This window comes from Manis javanica, chromosome 2 (assembly GCF_040802235.1).
Source record: "Manis javanica isolate MJ-LG chromosome 2, MJ_LKY, whole genome shotgun sequence".
Taxonomy (NCBI): domain Eukaryota; kingdom Metazoa; phylum Chordata; class Mammalia; order Pholidota; family Manidae; genus Manis; species Manis javanica.
The window spans coordinates 100764430-100781743 of NC_133157.1; the positions used below are offsets into that span (position 1 = coordinate 100764430).

At 36.6% G+C, this 17314-nt stretch overlaps 1 protein-coding gene across 1 annotated transcript in view; it reads right to left on the reverse strand.

Annotated features, from left to right (window-relative positions):
* Positions 1 to 17314, reverse strand: part of CCDC7 (coiled-coil domain containing 7) — a 149687-nt gene that overhangs the window by 74446 nt on the left and 57927 nt on the right. The window contains 1 exon segment of the mRNA XM_073218869.1: positions 14912 to 15078. Within this exon segment, the coding sequence (XP_073074970.1) occupies positions 14912 to 15078 (167 nt within the window).

Sequence of the window (17314 nt, forward strand, 5' to 3'; positions counted from 1 at the left end):
ATGTGGTACATACACACAATGGAATATTATTCAACCATATGAAGAAAACAAATCCTACCATTTGCAACAACATGGATGGAGCTAGAGGGTATTTTGCTCAGTGAAATAAACCAGATGAAGAAAGACAAGTATCAAATGATTTCACTCATTTGTGTAGTATATGAAGAAAGAAAAAACTGAAGGAACAAAACAGCAGCAGACTCACAGAACCCAAAATGGACTAAGAGTTACCAACAGAAAGGGGACTGGGGAAGGTGGGTGGGAAGGGAGGGATAAGGGGGAATATGGGGCATTATGATTAGCACACATAATGTACAGGGGTGGACACAGGAAAGGCAGTATATACAGAGAAGACAAGTAATGATTCTATAGCATCTTACTCAGCTGATGGACAGTGATTGTAATGGGGTATGTGGGGGGGGATTGATAATGTGGGGAGTCTACTAACCATAATGTTATTCAAGTAATTGTACATTAATGAAAACAAAATAAAAAAATTTTTTTAATAGGCAGAGGACCTGAATAGACATTTTTCCAAAGAAGACATACACATGGCCAACAGAAACATGAAAATATACTAATCATCAGGGCAATGCAAATCAGAACTATAATTAGATACCACCTCAAGCCAGTCAGATCAGCTAGTATCAAGAAGACAAGAAATTAGTGTTGACAAGGATGTGGCAACCATTACACACTGCTAGTGGCATAGAAAATTGGTGCAGCCAATTTTGTGGAAAGCATTATGGAAGATTCTCAAAAAACTAAAAATATTAATGTCATATGGCCCAGCAATTCCATTTCTGGGAATATACCTGAAGAAAATGAAATCATTAACTCAAAAAAGAAATATGCATCCCTGTGTTTGTTGAAGAATTATTTACAATAGCTAAGATATGGAATCAACCAAAGTGTCCCTCAAGAGATGAATGGATGAAGATGTGGTACACATGTACAATGGAATATTTATCAGCCATTAAAAATAAATCTTGTCATTTGTGACAACAGGGATGGACCTAGACCACATTATACTAAGTGAAATAAGTCAGAGATAGATGAATACCATTTGGTTTCACTTATATGTGGAATCTGAAAAACAAAACAAATGAACAAACAAAACAGAAATAGACTGAGAAACACAGAGAACAGTTAGTTACCACAGGATCTGGGAGTGTGGGTGAAATAGGTCAAGAGACTGAATAATGAGGTACAAACTTCAACTTATAGAACAAATTTAGTCACAGGGATGAAGTACTGAACAGGGAATATAGTTCATAATATTGTAAGACCTTGGTATGATGATATATGATAACTACATTTCTCATGTTGAGCATTTAGTAATGTATATAATTGGTGAATCACTAGGTTGTTCACCTGAAACCAATATAATATTGTATATAAACTATATTTCAATAAAAAATAGATAAAATTGAGACACTTCTCTGCAGGCTAAGAAAAAAAACAGAAAGAATACAAGTTACTAATAGAAGTTAAATAGCAGCTATGACTACAATCATATGGATAATAAGAGGATAAAAGGGAATATCATGAATAACCCTATGCCCACAAATTTGATAACCTAGATGAAATGGGCTCATTCCTTGAAAGACACAATTTTCCAAAATGCATACAAGAAAAAAAAATAGATTACTTGAATAGGCTCATATCAATTAAATAAATTGAATTAATAATTAAATAACCTTCCAAAACAGAAAACACCACTCTAGATGGGTTCACTAGTGAATTCTACTAAATATTTAAGGAAGAAATAATACTAATTCTCTACAATCTCTTCAGGTGAGAGAAGCAGAGGGAACACTTTCTAACTCATTCTGTGGGGCCATAATTACTCTAATACCAAAACTAGACAATATTACTGGAAAAGAAAACTACAGACCAGTATCACCCATGAATATAGATGCAAAAATCCTTAACAAAATCTAACCAAATTGATTCCAACAATGTATAAAAATAATTACACACCATGACCAAGAGGGATTTATCCAAGGTATGCAAGGCTGAGTCAACATTTTAAAGGCAATTAATGTAATCACATCAACAGGCTAAAAAAGAAAAACCACATGATCATATCAATAAACAAAAAAGCATTTGACAGAACAACACAAATTCATCATAAAAATTCTCAGTAATTGAGGAATATCTACAAAAAAACCTACAGGTAACTTCATATTAATGATGAAAAATTCAAGATTTCCTACTAATATCAAGTACAAGACAAGGATATCACCCCTCACCACTTATTTTCAACATTATACTGGAAGTTCTGGCTACTGTAATAAGACAAGAAAAACAAATACAAAGTATACTGATTGGGAAGAAATAAATAAAAAAAAATTTTCATAAGTAACATGACCATGTATGTAGAAAATCCAAAATAAATGACAAAAATACTTGAATTAATAAGTAATTTTGCAAGTTTGCAGGATACAAGATTGATATTCAAAAGTCAAAATTACTTTCCTGCATATCACTAATGAGCAAGTTAGTGTTAAATAAAAATGAAACACCATTACATTAGCATCCAGAAAAGAAAATATTAGGTGTAAATCTAACACTAGATTAACGCTAAAATATGTATAAGACCTATAGGAGGAAAACTACAAAACTCTGATGTATGAAATTGAAAAAACTGGAGAAATGGGAAGATACTCCATCTTCATGGATAGGACAATGTTAGTTCTTCCCAACTGTATCTATAGATTCAATCTGATCCCCAAAAAGTCCCATCAAGGAATTTTGATATTGACAAACTGACTTCAAGACTTACTATAAAGTTCAGAAATCCATACAATGTGGTACTGACAAAGGAATAAACAAACAGACCACTGGGACGAATATAGAGCTCAGAAATAGACTCACAAAAACAGAGTTAACTGATTTATGTCAAAGAAGAAAAGGTAATACAATGGTGAAAATATATCTCTTCAACAAATGGTGCTGGAACTGGATATCGACATGCAAAAAGTTCAGAAAAAAACCTTACATACTTCAAAAATATTAACTCAATATGGATCACAGACCTAAATGTAAAAGGCAAAACCATAAAACTCCTAGAAGGTAACATAGGAGAAAGCCTATAAGACCTTGGGTATGACTGTTTATATACAACACCAAAGGAATGATCCATGAAAGAAATAATCACTAAAATTAAAAAGTTCTACTGTGTGAAAGACAATATCAAGAGAATAAGAAGACAGGCCACAGATTAGGTAAAAATGTTTGTAACACATATCTGATGAGAATACTGTTATCCAAAATATACAAAGAAAATTTAATACTGAACAATACGAAAACAACCCAATTAAAAACTGGACCAAAAACCTTAACAGAACCCTCACCAAAGGGAGCTACAGATAGCAAATAAGCATAATAAAAGATGCTACCTATCACATGTCAACAGGAAAATGCAACTTAAAGCAATAATAAGATATCATTACACACCTATTAGAGTGGTCAAATCCAGAATATTGTTAACACTGAATGCTGGCAAGGATGTGGAGCAATAGGAAATCTCATTCATTAATTGGAAGTGCAAAATAGTAAAGACCATTTGCAAGACAGTTTCGCAGGTTCTTACAAAATTAAACATACTATTGGTGGAGCCAAGATGGCGGCATGAGTAGAACAGCAGAAATCTTCTCCCAAAACCACATATATTTTTGAAAATATGACAAATACGACAAATACAACAATATTAGAGACCAGAAGACACAGGACAACAGCCAGACTACATCCACACCTGCGAGAACCCAGCACCTCGCAAAGGGGGAAAGATACAAGCCGCAGCCCAGCAGGACCCGAGAGCCCCTCACCCCACCTCCCAGAGGGAGGAGAGGAGTCGGAGCGGGGAGGGAGAGGGAGCCCAGGACTGCTAAACATGCAGCCCTACCAATCCACACCAGAGCGCAGACACAGTGCATGCGTGGGGTGCTGAAAATGAGGGAAACAGGAGGGTAAGACCTGTGAGCAGATCCCTGCAGATGGCACCCCAGGGACAAAGAAAAGGGAGTGCTTTTTGGAAGTCTTAAAGGGACAGGGACCCCAAAACCAGACAGAAATGTCCTGGGACACAGCCCAGCAGCAGAGAACTCCAGGCACTCTAGACCCCTGGATAGCAGGGCAGCTCAGAGGCCCCTCACAGAGATAAAGAGCCCCTGGCCTTTTCTCCTCTGATGTGGCTCTGCCATATCATAGCAGCAGCCTGAGGCAGGCCACGCCCACAGCAACAGCGGAGATAAACTCCATACTGTCCGGGCAAGAACCAGAAGCCCCGTCTGTGCGCAGCTGCCCAAAACAAGCCACTAGAGGTCGCTGTTCACACAGGAGAGAAAGGCCACAAACCAACAAGGGACATTCTCCCAGCCATCACTCATGCCAGCTCCACAAACTATCTCTATCACCATGAAAAGGCAAAATTTGAGGCAGACAAAGATAAGAGAGACAACACCTGAGAAGGAGACAGACCTAACCAATCTTCCTGAAAAAGAATTCAAAATAAAAATCATACACATGCTGACAGAGATGCAGAGAAATATACAAGAGCTAAGGGATGAAGTCTGGAGGGAGATTACAGATGTCTGGAGGGAGATTACAGAAGTGAAACAAACTCTGGAAGGATTTATAAGCAGAATGGATGAGATGCAAGAGGCCATTGATGGGACAGAAACCAGAGAACAGGAACACATAGAAGCTGACAGAGAGAGAGATAAAAGGATCTCCAGGAATGAAACAATATTAAGAGAACCAATCCAAAAGGAACAATATCCGCAATATAGGGGTACCAGAAGAAGAAGAGAGAGAGAAATGGATAGAAAGTGCCTTTGAAGAAATAATTGCTGAAAATGTCCCCAAACTGGGGGAGGAAATAATCAATCAGACCACAGAAGTACTCAGAACTCCCAACAGAAAGGACACAAAGAGGACAACATCAAGACACATAATAATCAAAATGGCAAAGATCAAGGACAAGGACAGAGCTTTAAAGGTAGCTAGAGAGAAGAAAAAGGTCACCTATAAAGGAAAACCCATCAGGCTAACATCAGACTTCTCAACAGAAACCTTACAGGCCAGAAGAGAATGGCATTATATATTTAATGCAATGAAACAGAAGGGCCTTAAACCAAGAATATATAGGAGAAAGCCTATAAGACCTTGGGTATGACTGTTTATGTACAACACCAAAGGAATGATCCATGAAAGAAATAATCACTAAAACTAAAAAGTTCTACTGTGTGAAAGACAATATCAAGAGAATAAGAAGACAGGCCACAGATTAGGTAAAAATGTTTGTAACACATATCTGATGAGAATACTGTTACCAGCACAATTACCATTTAAATGTAAAAGAGGGATTAAACAATTCCCAGACAAGCAAAAGTTGAGGGAATTTGCCTCCCACAAACCAACTCTACATGATATTCTAGAGGGACTATTCTAGACGGGAGCACTCCTAAGACTAAACAGAAGTCACCAGAATAAATAAAATCACAACAAAGAAAGCAGAACAACGAAATACTAACTAAATGCAAAAAATGAAATCAACTACTCACTAAAAGCAGTTAAAGGAAACACGAAAGAGCACAGAATGAAACAACCAACATATAAAGAATGGATGAGGAGGAATAAGAAGGGAGAGAAGAAAAGCTTCAGACAGAGTATATAATAGCTCAATGAGCAAGCTAAGTTAGGCAGTAAGATATTAAAGAAGCTAACCTTGAACCTTTGGTAACCATGAATCTAAAGCCTGCAATGGCAATAAGTACATATCTTTCAAAAATCACCCTAAATGTAAATGGACTGAATGCACCAATCTAAAGACATAGAGCAATAGAATGGATAAAAAGCAAGACCCATCTATATGCTGCCTACAAGAAACTCACCTCAAACCCAAAGACAGGCACAGACTAAAAGTCAAGGGATGGAACAACATATTTCACGCAAACAACAGAGAGAAGAAAGCAGTGGTTGCAGTACTAGTATCAGACAAAAGAGACTTCAAAACAAAGAAAGTAACAAGAGATAAAGAAGGACATTACATAATTATAAGGCGCTCAGTCCAACAAGAGGATATAACCATTATTAATATATATGAACCCAAAACAAGAGCACCAGCATATGTGCAACAAATACTAACAGAACTAAAGGGAGAAATAGAATGCAATGCATTCATTTTAGGAGACTTCAACATGCCACTCACTGCAAAGAATAGATCCACTGTACAGAAAATAAGTAAGGACACGGACACACTGAACAACACACTAGAATAGATGGACCTAATAGATATCTATAGAACTCTACATCCAAAAGCAACAGGATACACATTCTTCTCAAGTGCACATGGAACATTCTCCAGAGTAGACCACATACTACGTCACAAAAAGACCCTCAGTAAATTCCAAAAGATTGAAATTCTACAAACCAACTTTTCAGACCAAAAAGGTTTAAAACTAGAAATAAACACTACAGAGAAAACAAAAAGGCTCACAAACATATGGAGGCTTAACAACATGCTCCTAAATCAATGGATCAACGAACAAATCAAAATAGAGATCAAGGAATATACGGAAACAAACGACAACAACAACACAAAGCCCCAACTTCTGCGGGAAGCAGCAAAAGCAGTCTTAAGAGGAAAGTATATAGCGATCCAGGCACACTTAAAGAAGGAAGAACAATCCCAAATGAATAGGCTAACATCACAATTACCAAACTGGAAAAAAAAGAACAAATGAGGCCTAAAGTCAGCAGAAGGAGGGACATAATAAAGATCAGAGAAGAAATAAACAAATTTGAGAAGAATAAAACAATAGAAAAAATCAATGAAACCAAGAGCTGGTTCTTTGAGAAAATAAGCAAAATAGATAAGCCTCTAGCCAAACTTATTAAGAGAAAAAGAGAATCAAAACACATCAACAGAATCAGAAACGAGAATGGAAAAATCACGACAGACTCCACAGAAATACAAAGAATTATTAAAGACTACTATGAAAACCTATATGCTAACAAGCTGGAAAACCTAGAAGAAATAGACAACTTTATAGAAAAATACAACCTTCCGAGACTGACCAAGGAAGAAATGCAAAAGTTAAACAAACCAATTACAAGCAAAGAAATTGAAGCGGTAATCAAAAAACTACCCAAGAACAAAACCCCCAGGCCAGACGGATTTACCTCAGAATTTTATCAGACACATAGAGAAGACATAATACCCGTTCTCCTTAAAGTTTTCCAAAAAATAGGAGAGGAGGGAATACTCCCAAACTCATTCTATGAAGCCAACATAACCCTAATACCAAAAACAAGGGATGCAAGGATGGTACAACATTCGAAAATCCATCAACATCATCCACCACATAAAAAAAAAGAAGGACAAAAACCACATGATCATCTCCATAGATGCTGAAAAAGTATTTGACAAAATTCAACATCCATTCATGATAAAAACTCTCAGCAAAATGAGTATAGAGGGCAAGTACCTCAACATAATAAAGGCCATATATGATAAACCAACAGCCAACATCACACTGAACAGCAAGAGGCTGAAAGCTTTTCCTCTGAGATCGGGAACAAGACAGGGATGCCCACTCTCCCCACTGTTATTTAACATAGTACTGGAGGTCCTAGCCATGGCAATCAGACAAAACAAAGAAATACAAGGAATCCAGACTGGTAAAGAAGTTAAACTGTCACTATTTGCAGATGACATGATATTGTTCATAAAAAACCCGAAAGACTCCATTCCAAAACTACTAGAATTTATATTGGAATACAGCAAAGGTGCAGGATACAAAATTAACACACAGAAATCTCTGGCTTTCCTATACACTAACAATGAACCAATAGAAAGAGAAATCAGGAAAGCAATTCCATTCACAATTGCATCAAAAAGAATAAAATACCTAGGAATAAACCTAACCAAAGAAGTTAAAGAACTATAGCCTGAAAACCACAAGACACTCTTAAGAGAAATTAAAGAGGACACTAAGAAATGGGAACTCATCCCATGATCTTGGCTAGGAAGAATTAATATAGTCAAAATGGCCATTCTGCCAAAGCAATATACAGATTTGATGCAATCCCTATCAAATTACTAGCAACACTCTTCAACGAACTGGAACAAATAGTTCAAAAATTCATATGGAAACACCAAAGACCCCAAATAGCCAAAGCAATCCTGAGAAGGAGGAATAAAGTGGCGGGGATCTCACTCCCCAACTTCAAACTCTATTACAAAGCCATAGTAATCAAGACAATTTGGTACTGGCACAAGAACAGAGCCACAGACCAGTGGAACAGATTAGAGACTCCAGATATTAACCCAAACATATATGGTCAATTAATATTTGATAAAGGAGCCATGGACATACAATGGTGAAATTACAGTCTCTTCAACAGATGGTGCTGGCAAAATTGGACAGCTACATGTAAGAGAATGAAACTGGACCATTGTCTAACCCCATACACAAAAGTAAATTTGAAATGGATCAAACAGCTGAATGTAAGTAATGAAACCATAAAACTCTGAGAAAAAAACATAGGGAAAAATCTCTTGGACATAAACATGAGTGACTTCCTCATGAACATATCTCCCCGGGCAAGTAAAACAAAAGCAAAAATGAACAAGTGGGACTATATCAAGCTGAAAAGCTTCTATACAGCAAAAGACACCATCAATAGAACAAAAAGTACCCTGCAGTATAGGACAATATATTTGTAAATAACAGATCCGATAAAGGCTTGACATCCGAAATATATAAAGAGCTCACGCACCTCACCAAACAAAAAGCAAATAATCCAATTAAAAAATGGGCAGAGGAACTGAACAGACAGTTCTCCAAAAAATAAATTCAGATGGCCAACAGATACATGAAAAGATGCTCCACATCTTTAACTATCAGAGAAATGCAAATTAAAACCACAATGGGATATCACCTCACACCAGTTAGGATGACCACCATCAAGAACACAAACAACAACAAATGTTGGTGAGGATGTGGAGAAAGGGGAACCCTCCCACACTGATGGTGGGAATGTAAATTAGTTCAACCACTGTGGAAAGCAGTAAGGAGGTTCCTCAAAATTCTCAAAATGGACTTACCCTTTGACCCAGGAATTCCACTCCCAGGAATTTTCCCTAATAAATGCAGCACTCCAGTTTGAAAAAGACAGATGCACCCCTATGTTTATCGCTGCACTATTTACAATAGCCAAGAAATGGAAGCAACCTAAGTGTCTATCAGTAGATGAATGGATAAAGAAGATGTGGTACATACACACAATGGAATATTATTCAGCCATAAGAAGAAAACAAATCCTACAATTTGCAACAACATGGATGGAGCTAGAGGGTATTATGCTCAGTGAAATAAGCCAAGCAGAGAAAGACAAATACCAAATGATTTCACTCATCTGTGGAGTATAAGAACAAAGGAAAAACTGAAAGAACAAAACAGCAGCAGAATCACAGAACCCAAGAATGGACTAATAGTTACCAAAGGGAAAGTGACTGGGGAGAATGTGAGGGTTGGGAGGGATAAGGGTGGGGAAGAAGAAAGGGGGTATTATGATTAGCATGTAGAATGTGGGGCGTGGGGGAAAGGGGAGGGCTGTGCAACACAGAGATGACAACTAGCGATTCTACAACATTTTGCTATGCTGAATGGACAGTGACTGTAATGGAGTTTGTGTGGGGGACTTGGTGTAGAGGAGAGCCTAGTAAACATAATATTCTTCATGTAATTGTAGATTAATGATAACAAAAAAAGTGGGATTACTCCCAGATAGGATAAAATTAACTGCAATCAACGATTAATGTATGCTTTACATATTCTTAATTTTTATCTTTTAAAGGGTGTCGGATGATCAGCTATGGAAGTACATTTTTCTTATAATATTTCTTTCCCTTAAAAAAAAAGCAGTTCATGTGTGGTGGTCTCCAATAGGTTCTTCACAATGGTAGAAAGGTCATATCAAAGTGTGGGCAAAAGGCTTGTTTGTGTTTATATAGAGGATCAAAGCCTAATTTGACTACCCAGAAAACGAATTCAGATACGATATGAAGAACATCCAACATCAACATCCTCTGGAAGAGTCTTTCCAGAAGATGATCATCAAAAAAAAACTTCAACAAAGATCCTGGCACTGTTGCAGTTGTAGCTGCATTCATCCCACCGGTTCCTGGACTTGCCATTGGAATGAAGAAGGAGATATCTAAGCTGGCCTCTGCATACAGTAAAACAACAAATTTGACTGGATCTATATTGTCGGAACTCAACCAAGAATTAGGAGAAGTGCAAGTTGCAGTGCTCCAAAATCGTGTGACTGTAGACTATCATTGTTAAAAGAACATATGGGATGTGAACAGTTCCTAGGAATGTGTTGTTTTAATTTGTCTGATTTTTCTCAAACTATTCAAATTCAGTTAGACAATACCTACCATATTATTGATAAGTTTTCACAAATGCCTAGGGTACCTAACTGGTTTTCTTGGTTTCACTGGATATGGCTGGTAATTGTAGATCTGCTTTTGTTATGTAACTGTATTCCTATTCTGTTAATGTATGTACGCAATTTAATTAGTAGTTTGTTAAAACCTATACATGCTTATGTTACTCTACAAGAAGTTATGTCAAAGAAATAATCAATCTTCCCATGTTTTCTTCCGTCTGCTACTTCTATAGCTTTTCTTCTTCCTAATTACAACCCTTTAGTAGAATTCGTGCCTCATATTGAAAATTACCAAGTATCATAATTCTTTGAAATGGTAAAGATACCTTAAGACAAATGTTGGGCATAGAAGCCACAGGGCATAAATACGCAAAGAAGCAAAAAGCTAACCTTTTCAAACACTATTGCTTCTCTCTCACTTACCAACTTTACATTTCCCTGGATGGCCCCAGAAGATGACTGGTTAGCCAGAGACGGGTAAGATTCCTCAAGGGAGGAACAACCTAAGACAGGCACAGTCACAGGGGGGCCATCAGCTGAGAAATTGGGGATCAACAGAGGTGAGGCTTAGAACCTCACCCCCCCCCATTTTGAGAGAAATCTTCTGCATCCATGGATGTTTTGCTGCCCTTGTCTAGCTTGAATTAATACTTAGTCTATAGGCACAGACCTGATCATCTACATTTGCCCTCTTACAGCACTAAATTATGTTTTCTACCTTTATCTTGCATCTACCTACCACTTCAGCATTTTAGTAAAAAAAAAAAAATATGGGAGAAATGTGGGATTCACATATAAATCAAGTATAAAAATCAAATGGATAATCATATCTGGCTTGATTGTTCATAGTTCATGATGCATGATCAAAACTGAAAGTTTCTGTGATATGACTGACCTTGCACTGTTCACCATGTAAGAACTTATTCACTATGTAAGAACTTGTTCACCATGTAAGAACTTGTTCGTTATGCTTCAGAAGATTGGAGACTGTTGAGAATTAGGCTTGGGGTTGATTAATGATTGTGCATTGAGTCCCCTACACAGAATTTTATTGTTGTTAACAACCATTTGATCAATAAATATAAGAGATGCCCTCTCAAAAAAAAATTAAACATACTCTTCATAGATCAATGGAACAGAATATAGAGCCCAGATATAAACCCACAGATCTATGGTCAATTAATATAAGATAAAGTACCATAAATAAACAATGGGGAAAAGACAGCCTCTTCAACAACTGGTGTTAGCAAAACTGGACAGCAGCGTGTAAGAGAATGAAACTGGATTATAGTCTATCTCCATACACAAAAGTAAAATCAAAATGGATCAAAGACCTGAATGTAAGTCATGAAACTATAAAACACAGGCAAAAATATCTTGAATATACACATAAGTAACTTTTTTTGAACACATCTCCACAGGCAAGGGAAACAAAATAAAAAATGAACAAGTGGGACTACATCAAACTAAAATGCTTCTGTACAGCAAAGAACACCATCAGCAGAATAAAAAGGCATTCTAGCATCCTACAGTATGGGAGAATATATTTATAAAGGACTAGTCTGATAAGGACTTAACATCCAAAATATATAAAGAGCTCATATGCCTCAACACCCAAAACAAATAACCCAATTAAGAAACGGATGGAGGACCTTAACAGACACTTCTTCAAAGAAGAAATACAGAGGGCCAATAGGCACATGAAAAGATTCTCCACATAGCTAATCACAGGAAAATGCAAAATAAGACCACAATGAGATATCACCTCACAGCAATTAGAATGGCCACTATCCAAAAGACAAGAAATAACAAATGCTGAAGAAGATGTGGAGAAATGGGAACGCTCCTACACTGTTGGTGGGATTGCAAATTGGTACAGCCATTGTGGAAAGCAATATGGAGATTCCTCAAAAAACTAAAAACAGAAATTCCATTTGACCCAGTAATTCCACTCCTAGGAACTTACCCAAAGAAAACAAGACCCCTGATTTAAAAACTATGTGCACCCCTATGTTTATTGCTGCCCTATTTGCAACAGCCAAGAAATGGAAGCAATCTAAATGTCCATCAATAGATGAATGAATAAAGAAGAGGTGGTACATATACACAATGGAATATTATTCAGCCATAAGAACAAAAGAAATCTTGCAATTTGCATCAACATGGATGGATGTAGAGGGTATTATGCTCAGTGAAATAAGCCAGGCAGAGAGAGTCAAATACCAAATGATTTCACTCATCTGTTGAATATAAAAACAAAGCAAAACAAAAGGAACAAAGTAGCAGTAGACTCACAGATGCCAAGAAGGGACTAGTGGTTCCCAAAGGGGAGGGACTGGGAAGTAGGGGAGGGAGGGAGCAGGGGATTCAGGAGCACAATAATTTGCAATCATAATATAGGTAGGTCACGGGGACCATAGTACAGCACAGAGAATTCAATTAATAACTCTATAACATCTTACTATGTTGACAGACAGTGACCACAATGGATCGGGTGAGTACTTGATATATGGGTGAATGTTGAACCACTGTATTATGTACTTGAAACTATAATATGATTGTATATCAATGATATTTTAATAAAAAGAAAGAAACAAATTTAAAAGAATGAAATAGAACCATTATCTTATATCATACACAAAAATGAACTAGAAATGGATTAAAGACTTAAATGTAAGGCCTAAACACAAAACTCCTAGGAGAGAACATGGTTAAAGCTTCTTTGACATGGGTCTTGGCAATGATATTTTGGATATTACACCAAAAAAACACAGCCAACAAAAGGAAAAATAAATGAGATTGCATCAAATGAAAAATTTTCTGTACAATAAAAGAAATATCAACAAAATGACAAGGCAATCTACAGAATGGCAAAAAATATGTTCAAACCATGCACTGATACAGTGAATATCCAAAATTTATAAGAAACTGATACAAATCAATAGTAAATACTGCTACTACTAATAGCCCAATTAAAAAATTGCCAAAGAGCCTGAATAGACATTTTTCCAAAGACATACAAATGGACAACAGGTACGTGAAAAGGTGCTCGACTAATCATCACAGAAATGCAAATCCAAAGCACAATGAGATATCACCTCACCACTGTTAGGATGGCTATTATCAAAAAGACAAGATACAAATGTTGGTGAGGATGTGGAGTTAATCCTTGTACAGTACTGGTGGCAATGTAAATTGATACAGCCACTATGGATAGAACCATAAAGTATAGAGGTTCTTCAAAAAATTAAAAATAGAACTACCAAATAATGCAGCAATCCCACTTCCAGGTATATATCCAAAGGAAATGAAATCAGTATCTTTGAAGAGATATGTGCATTCCATGTGTATTGCAGTATTATTCACAACTGCCAAGATATGGAAACAACCTGTTTCTATCAATGGATGAATGGGTAAAGAAATCATGCTTTATATATACAATGAAATACTATCTGTCCATACAAAGAAGGAAATGCTGCCATTTGTGACAGCATGGATGAACCTGGAGGATGTTATGCTAAGTGAAATAAGCCAGATAAAGACAAACACTGTATGTGGAATCTAAAAAGTAGAACTCTTAGAACCAGACACTAGAATGGTGGTTTCCAGGGACTGGGAAATTGGGGAAATGGGGAGATATTAGTCAAAGGGTATACTTTCAGTTTTAAATTGAAAAAGCTCTAGAGATCTAAGGAACACCATGGTGTTTACATTTAATAATACTATTGTACAGTCTACTTGAAATTTGCTGAGAGTAGATCTAAAGTGTTCTCACCATTTTTTATAAAGTGGTAATTATGTGAAGTGGAAAAAAATCACTGAAGATATTCTATGACGATGATTTATTCATCTATTTAATTTCAAGACAGGTAAATCCCAAATATCAAAAATGAATGCCAACAGATAATGGGAATATCATTATAATCATTCATTTGAATCTTCCTCTCCCCACCCCCAAAAAAAGGCTTTTCTCAACTAAAAAGTAGGTAATTAATCTTTGGAACATATCCCTATCCATATCCAATTTTTAATACAGTGTTCATGAACAATGAGATATTTAATTATACTTTAGTTTCTTATTTATGTACAGATGCTACCCAAAGTGAGAGAAAGTTTATAAGCTACATATTTCAAAACCAGCAATGTCCAAAAGAACTTTCTAACATTAGCCATATGTGGCTACTAAGCACTTGAAATGTGGCTAGTGTGACTAAGGGATTGATTTTTTAATCAAACTGAATTGAATTTTAATTTAATTAGCCATATGAGGTGAGTGTCTAACTGTACTGGGTAGTGCCATTTCAAACAGAAACAAGCTGACTAAACTGTCTTAGATTTGGAAACTCTAAATATGGTATAATATCTGAACCTTTATCTTACATTAATTATAAATTATATATCCATTTTTATTGTTTTTAATTATATTAACTCTCATTTTACTTACTTGGGTTTAGACAACATGGCTCTCAAACAGGAGTCAGACCCTTGTTTAAAGAGATTTTTCAGTTCTTCAACTTTTTGTATCTGCTTTACTATTTGTACCATGTTTAAAGAGACTGTTTTATCAGGTACTGAAAATTCTCCTTCCAAAGAACTTTGGTCTTTACTGATCTAAAATAATAAAATTAACCAGTTACTTAGAAAATACCCATTTTGCTGCCATACACGAAAGACATTTCATCATTAATCATATCTAAATAATTTTTATATTATCAATAACTGTAATCAAATAGTAAGATTTTTGAACTTTCTTAAGCAATTACCTATAGAATTATAGCTAAGTGTTGACTTCTACATATCAAAACTCAATTCCAATTTTTGTTTATTGTATTAATATATAAGAATTTTAAGCAAATTCAATAACAATTGTAGCAGAATCAGTTAAAGGCAATTCAAAATACCTACTAGACAATTCTAAAGTAATTACTTCCCCAAAATCCTTCCTAAGAATATTCTTGCTGTGATAAAGCATGGGAAGATAGAAATTTGCTCTCAAAGGCTAATATACTTTCAACTATTAACTTCCAGAAGTTAATATATAAAGGTCATTGAGCCAGCATTCCTCAGGCTACCTGGGGAAGACTAAGGCCTATGTGGGTGTCTCAAGCCTTTTGGAACTGACCACCCTACAGAGTGATGAGCAGTAGAGAGAATCAGTAATACACACAGATAAGATGACAGACCCCAATTGGTATTCTGATAAGCCCATTTAAAGAAAGTCTGTAAGAATGAGTGACCCAAAAACCACAATGAAAGAAGCTCAGAAATAGCCAATTTGTGAAGATTGGTAACTGAGGCCAGTTTTGACAATAGAATAGCAGAGATCTATCTATGTAGATACATTCAATCCTTATGATGAAGGAAAGCTGAAAAAAACAATAGTAGTAATAATCAAGGCATAATTCTGGGACCTAACAAAAAGAAATTCCAGCACTGAGAATTTAAAACAGAGATTTCATTTTAGAAATGGCTACTTGAAGTGTGATTAGGAAATAATAGCAGGAAGTAAATATTGGCAATGCGCTGGAAATCTGAGATTAGGCGATTCAAAACAGGCAGAAGGGAAGAAGGGAATGTATGGAAACATTCTGAAAGGACAAGATCCCAAGCAAGAGGATGCCAATTATAAATTGAGTCTGAAAAGTAATGCAGTAATCAGCTACAGTTATCAATTCATTGCCTTTCATCTAAAAATCCATTCATCACTGTCCTGCTTAAAACAGAGGAACAATCATAGTGGAAAAGAGAGAGTGGAATGTTTCTCTCTTGACAGATGGCATGATGTTAACCTTTGTCTGTAGAGGGTACTGGACACTAGAGGGGGAAGCAGCTGTTCTTCTTAGTTCGGTCATCTTTCTGTCTCTGCTTAATCCTATCGTAATACACAGTATACCTGATAGTGTTCTCCCCCAACGGCCTTCAACAGCACCACATCCATGAGTGGCTTTCTGGCAAGATCCCTGGCATGGCACATTCTCAAAGGCAGCTTCTCCCAGAACTTCTTAGCAAAATTTACCAATACAGACTCTCCCTTTGGGAACCTTTCCAGCATCCACCCTGTACACTGCTTTCCAGCAAGAGGTACAAGCACCTCCCTGGAAGATGGCTTTTCCCAGCACAAGAGAGGATGGCTTCCCCATGTACCACCCTCATGAGCAGCTGCCCGGTGAGTTCCAGTTCTGCCAGCATGGCATCTCAGCCAACTTGTCTGCCATCCAGTGATGACAGCTGCTCCTTCTTCACAAGGTCTGGATCTTAACTCTAGGTTAAGAGTAGGAAGACACTGGGGGTATTCAGATTTGCTCTTTCCTGAGTACTCTTGCTTCCACTCTAGATGTAAAGGATGCCCTGTCTTCTGCCCCTGTATTCTTTAGAGTTATCTTTTCCTCCTTAGTAGGTATTCTCCTGCTACAATAATTCTTTATGTTAAACTTTCCCTATTCAGATTACTATGTGAATTTTGTCTCTTGATTGTCTACCTCATACATGTTTCCAAATAGGGATTAAATTTAAACACAAATTCTTTCTGGGAGAAGAGAACTAAAGGAATATGAAACATACAGTTGGATTACCAGCTATAACACTTCATCAAAGAGATCTGGGCACAGGTTCCAGCAGAACATCTCTGAAGCATACAGGCTACATAACTAACCTACATTTCTCTGCTGCAACTCACCATACACTCTGAAGGCTTCCACAGGTATCTCTGTAACCACTGGCATTAACCTCACCAGCATATACTAACAATAAAATGTGCCAGCAATAAGAACAGGATTATTCCAAGATTCTCAGATGTTAGTGTACAATAATCATCTAAGGGACCCTATAGATTCCTAATCCACACACA